Source organism: Oratosquilla oratoria, chromosome 10 (genome assembly GCF_046742065.1).
Source record: "Oratosquilla oratoria isolate Oo_2021 chromosome 10, ASM4674206v1, whole genome shotgun sequence".
Classification (NCBI taxonomy): Eukaryota; Metazoa; Arthropoda; class Malacostraca; order Stomatopoda; family Squillidae; genus Oratosquilla; species Oratosquilla oratoria.
This window is the reverse complement of record NC_134786.1, coordinates 15,463,669-15,468,668: the sequence shown is the minus strand read 5'-3', so window position 1 is coordinate 15,468,668 and position 5,000 is coordinate 15,463,669. Positions and strand designations below refer to the sequence as shown.

General features: G+C 37.8%; 1 protein-coding gene across 2 annotated transcripts in view; it reads right to left on the bottom strand.

Moving 5' to 3' along the window:
• LOC143029113 (D-beta-hydroxybutyrate dehydrogenase, mitochondrial-like) overlaps positions 1–738 on the bottom strand; it is a 27,196-nt gene extending 26,458 nt beyond the window's left edge. For both annotated transcript variants that reach the window (XM_076191546.1, XM_076191545.1), the window contains exon 1: positions 647–738. In XM_076191546.1, coding sequence (XP_076047661.1) covers positions 647–667 — 21 coding nt within the window. In that variant the 5' untranslated portion in view covers positions 668–738. The remainder of the gene's footprint in view (positions 1–646) is intronic.
• Between the last annotated feature and the right edge of the window lie 4,262 nt (positions 739–5,000).

Here is a 5,000-nt window from a genome sequence, read left to right as displayed (position 1 = left end):
CCTGCCATGCTGTCTTAATATGATGACCTTGCCCGCATCATCCTTGTTAAAGCCCTTCATCCATGTGAACACCTCTATTAGATCACCCTGCACTCTTCGTCTTCCCTGAGAGCGTAAGTTAAGGTGCTTAAGCCTGTCTTCGTAAGGTAAAGTTCTAAGCCCTTGTATCATATTGGTCAATCTCCTTTGTGGTTCTAGTGAATTAATATCAATTCTACATGACGGAGATCAAAACTGTACTGCATGGACAAGGATGAGTCTAACTATCGGCAGATAGTTTTGATGATTGAAAGATACTCACGTGGACGTTTTTAATACAGTGGCATAGGCTCCTATATAGTTTGTTCTACATTATACTAAATTATCTTATTCAGCTGAAGCCCATACAATGAACGAGTTAAATGTAGGTCTAGTTGGAATAAATCGTTCGGTACGATGATATACATAACCGTGCGAGCTACGCAGGTCCATTTTAGTCACCTTGCAGATGACATACAAGCACGATCAACACCATTTTCACAGTAGTAAAACGAACTTTATGGAAATTGCATTCTTTGTCGACTTTTTCAGTAATACTTTCTCGGGTTACACTGTAACCAATACTGCGAATTAAAACTTCAGAATAAGATTATGATTTGACACTCACCGACTTTATCCTTTCCTTCATGCTGGGAGGATGGGTGGCAAGGCAATGGCGGACACAACTGTTTAGGTAAGGATGGTGCTCACGACTACCTATGTGCTATTGTTAGCTGACTACCCAGCCTTACTTGGTGTTGAAAGATATTCATCCTGGAGTTGCCACACACTCACCGTAAGGTCACACTGTACAAAAGGGTTATTTTTTTTTCTTTGTTGTTGCCTTTCGCAGAGGTGCTGTGTCCATACAAGAAACAAAATAAAGTGGGAAGTATCGCTTACGAAAACGGGAATTCAAGGTAGAGTCTTCCAACGTCTGGACGCAATGATGGAAAGAAGCAACATTACACTGCGCAGACTAAAACATGATTTTAATTTCCGTGTTTCCAGATAAAAATGACCAGTCTACAGTACAACATAATGCACTCCCTTGCATGCGAAAACAAAGATGATAAATTATGAATGTACATAAGAATGAAACGAAACATTAGCGAGGAAAATGTGCATTCCGTTGGGTAGGTCAGTTTTTTTTATTTGCTTCAGGCAAGTTTGTCGTTGATAGGCTTTTAATTCTTCCGTATCGCGATTTTCTTGTTTTACTTCAGCTACGGCACAGGGAGACATTTTCTTAGGGATAAGATTCTAACTAACACCAAAGTGTTTTTGTTTTTATTTTGGCATTGCTAAAATTCTTGAGCCACCAAATATTTTCATATAGTACAGGTGGTGTTCGCAATGCAAATGTAATTCAGGCTTACTGTATATAACAACAACTGCGTCTTCAGAGGAATTAGATTTTTTTTTTGCAAACAATAAGATAATACCAAACATCAGTGCCAATCACAGAAAATTAACATATTCATGTTCTCTCTTTACTCTCGTGTCATGATTAGGCACCAATCCTAACCTGAACCATTTCGATGTTGATCGTAAACGGTTTCAACCACACCATAGTCTTGGCGACGTGACAACAGATAAGACGACGGAGTCGGCGGACCACAATGAGGGGAGAGTTCCATTGTTTCTTTTATCGAGTGTCATCTTAGGGGCGCTGAAGGCAGTTCGCCTTGTGCCCAGCCTCTCTTTTTTGGCTTTTCTTCAGTTGAGTGCTTAGAAACAAGAGGCACGGACACGAGCATATACATATGATTACTGTCTTTGGAATTAAGGAAGGTGTAAGCAAAATTGGCAAAGAAGACCTGTTAGTATGGGTCGAACAATATCAAGAGAACAAAAGAAACATAAGAGAACGGAAAGATTACGCAAAGTTAGAATAGTTGTCCACACATCTGTAGGATAAATTACTTTGGAGCAAATTTTGATGACTGGGTACACACACACACACACACACACACACACACACACACACACACACACACACACACACACACACACACACACACACACACACACACACACACACACACACACACACGCGCGCGCGTACGTCGGATACACGGCGAAGATTGGACTCCGTAATAGAAGTGCAATTTTCGTGGATCTCAACAATGAGGGAGTACCTTGTTGTATTAGTAGGGAAGAGAGAAAGCTCGTGGTGTAGTGGGAAGGTGAAGAAATAGGAGAAAGAGAGGTATTATTTATTATTGAGGAAAATGGAAGGGAATGAGGAAGGGGACGAACGGGCCCCGGATCTTAGGAGAGGTGTAAACAAACGGGGGAAGAATACACAGACGAGGAACAAGAAGGAAGCAGAGATGTCAAGAGCAGAAATATAGATAATAGCAGTTCAATGGAAAGAAAAGGTAACTGCTTTTATGGATTTAATGAGGGAGGAGGTGACAACCTCCCCCCAACTAGTACATCTAGAGGAGAAAAAAAAAAAAAAAATGAACGAAGAATGGGAGGTTAGGTTTGACCAATTATCACAGGTTGCCGAAAGAATTGATAAACAGGAAGAACTAAAGGAGGAGAATGAAAACCTAACCAAAGAAATAAAAGAATTAAAAAGACTGTTAAAAGAAGTAAAAGATGAGAATGAGAGATTAAAGAATAATAATAAAGAAAATAAAGAGTCCATAGCAAACGAAGCACAGGGTTGGAGAAAAGTCCGAGAGAACAACAAAGTTGTATTTAGAGATATAGTGACACTACAGATGAAAGAACAAACTAAAGACACAGTTATTAAAGTGATGAGAGAAAAGGAGAATATAGTAAGAAACTTAGCGGACAAAAAGAAATGTATAATTATATTAGGGATGGAAGAGAAGTATAATCCAAATAGGACCACAGGAGTAAAAGAGGAAAAGAAAAAGGTAAACAAGATATTAGAAGTAGTTCAAGAGGATGGAAAAGAAACAAGGAAAGAAAATGGAGAAATATATAGACTAGGGAAATACAATACAGATAAGACTAGACCAATTAAGATCAAATTCAGGTCACAAACGACAGCAGAGAATATCTTAGCAAAAACAGGTAAACTAGCTGACAGTGAACAATATAAACAAGTATGGATAAAAAGAGAAATGAATAAAGAGGAAAGAGAGGATGAGAAAACAAAAAGACTAGAAGCTAAGGAAAAAAACGAGAAAAGAACAGAGTCAGAAAAAGAGAAATTCTATTGGAGAGTAGTGGATATGAAAGTGAGGAGATGGTTCATAGCAGAGAAAAACGGAAAGGAAACAGAAAACACGATGGAAGTAGCAGAAAATTAAAAGTGTCTTACACAAACATAGATGGCTTAATAACAGGCTTGAACGAACTGAATGATTACCTGATGGAAAAAGAACCGGACATAATGGGAATTGTAGAGACAAAAATTAAAGTTCCACTACCACCCAACAGTGTAGGGCATGGTGGATATAATTATTGGATTAGAAACAGAGAGGTAAAACAAGGGGGTGGAGTTATGTTCCTGACTAAGAAGGATATAAATGTGAGGAATGTCACATATGGAAAGAATAGAGTAGAGATGATTATGATGGAAGTGGAGGACAGGGATGGGAAGAGCAGGAAGTTTGTAGTAAATTATGTGCCTCCTAAAACGGCCTCGTGGGAAGAGAGAGAACACAAAAGTATGTTAGAAGACACAAGGATAACACTAAATAAGATAATGGAAGATGGAGGAAGAATAGTTATAACAGGTGACTTTAATTGTAAAGAAATCTCCTGGGAAGAGATGACAGTGAAGGGTGGAGACGACCTATGGGGAAATGTACTACTTGCTATGATTATAGAACATACAATGACGCAATGGATACAAGAGAATACTAGGTATAGAAATGAGGAAGACCCATCGAGACTGGGCCTAATAATCGCATCAGAACCCGAAATAGTGGAAAAGATTGAATCTAAAACGCCAATAAGCAAAAGTGACCACATATTGGTTGAACTAGAACTAAATGAGGAAAAATACATGGAAAAAATGAACAATATAGAAAGGGAAGATGGATGTATGGAAAAACAAATTTTGATAAAACAAGAGAATTCTTTCAGAAAGCAGAATGGGAAAGGATACACAAGGAGGAAACAACAGTAGAAGAGAAATGGAATATTTTGACAAAAATCTATAAAGGAGTGGAAAAGTATGTTCCAAAACAAAAATAAGAAAAAGGATATGTAGCAGTGTTGGTACAAAAAAAGATGTAGGGAGTTAAAAGACAAAAGAGACAAAGCTTGGATAAATTGGAAAAAAGACAAAAGACTTGAAAAATGGAAAATATATACTAGTTATAGAAATGAATATGTACATGTGTGCAGAGCAGAAAAGAGAAAGTGTGAAAAAGATGTCATAGAAAAATGTAAAGATCAACCAAAACTATTTTACAGATTTGTAAACAACAAACTGAAAAACAAACAAGAATTAGAGAAACTACGACAAGGAGGAGTTGAATACACAGAGGAAATAGAAATGGCAGAAATTATGAACAAGCATTTTAAATCGGTGTTTACGAGGGAGAACATACAACCCAGAGATATCGAGTGGGAGGAGAAAGTCCCCCCTATGAAAGAGATAGAAGTGACAAGGAATGAAATAATGAATCACTTGAGTAATCTCGATGTCAGAAAATCGCATGGACCAGATGAAATGGCAAACTGGATTTTGAGAGAATGCAGGAATGAACTAACAGACAAAATACATAGTCTAATAAGCAGTTCATTGAAAGAAGGAAAAGTTCCAGAAGATTGGAAAAGAGCAAATATAGTGCCAATATATAATGGGGGAACAACGAAGACCCCACTAACTATAGACCGGTCTCTCTTACAAGTACGATAGTTAGATTTTGTGAGAGAATCATCAAAACTAGATGGGTAAGGCATCTGGAAAAAACAACGTACTAAATCCAAGGCAATGTGGATTTAGACAAGGACGATCATGCGTCACAAACTTAATGTGTTCCTAT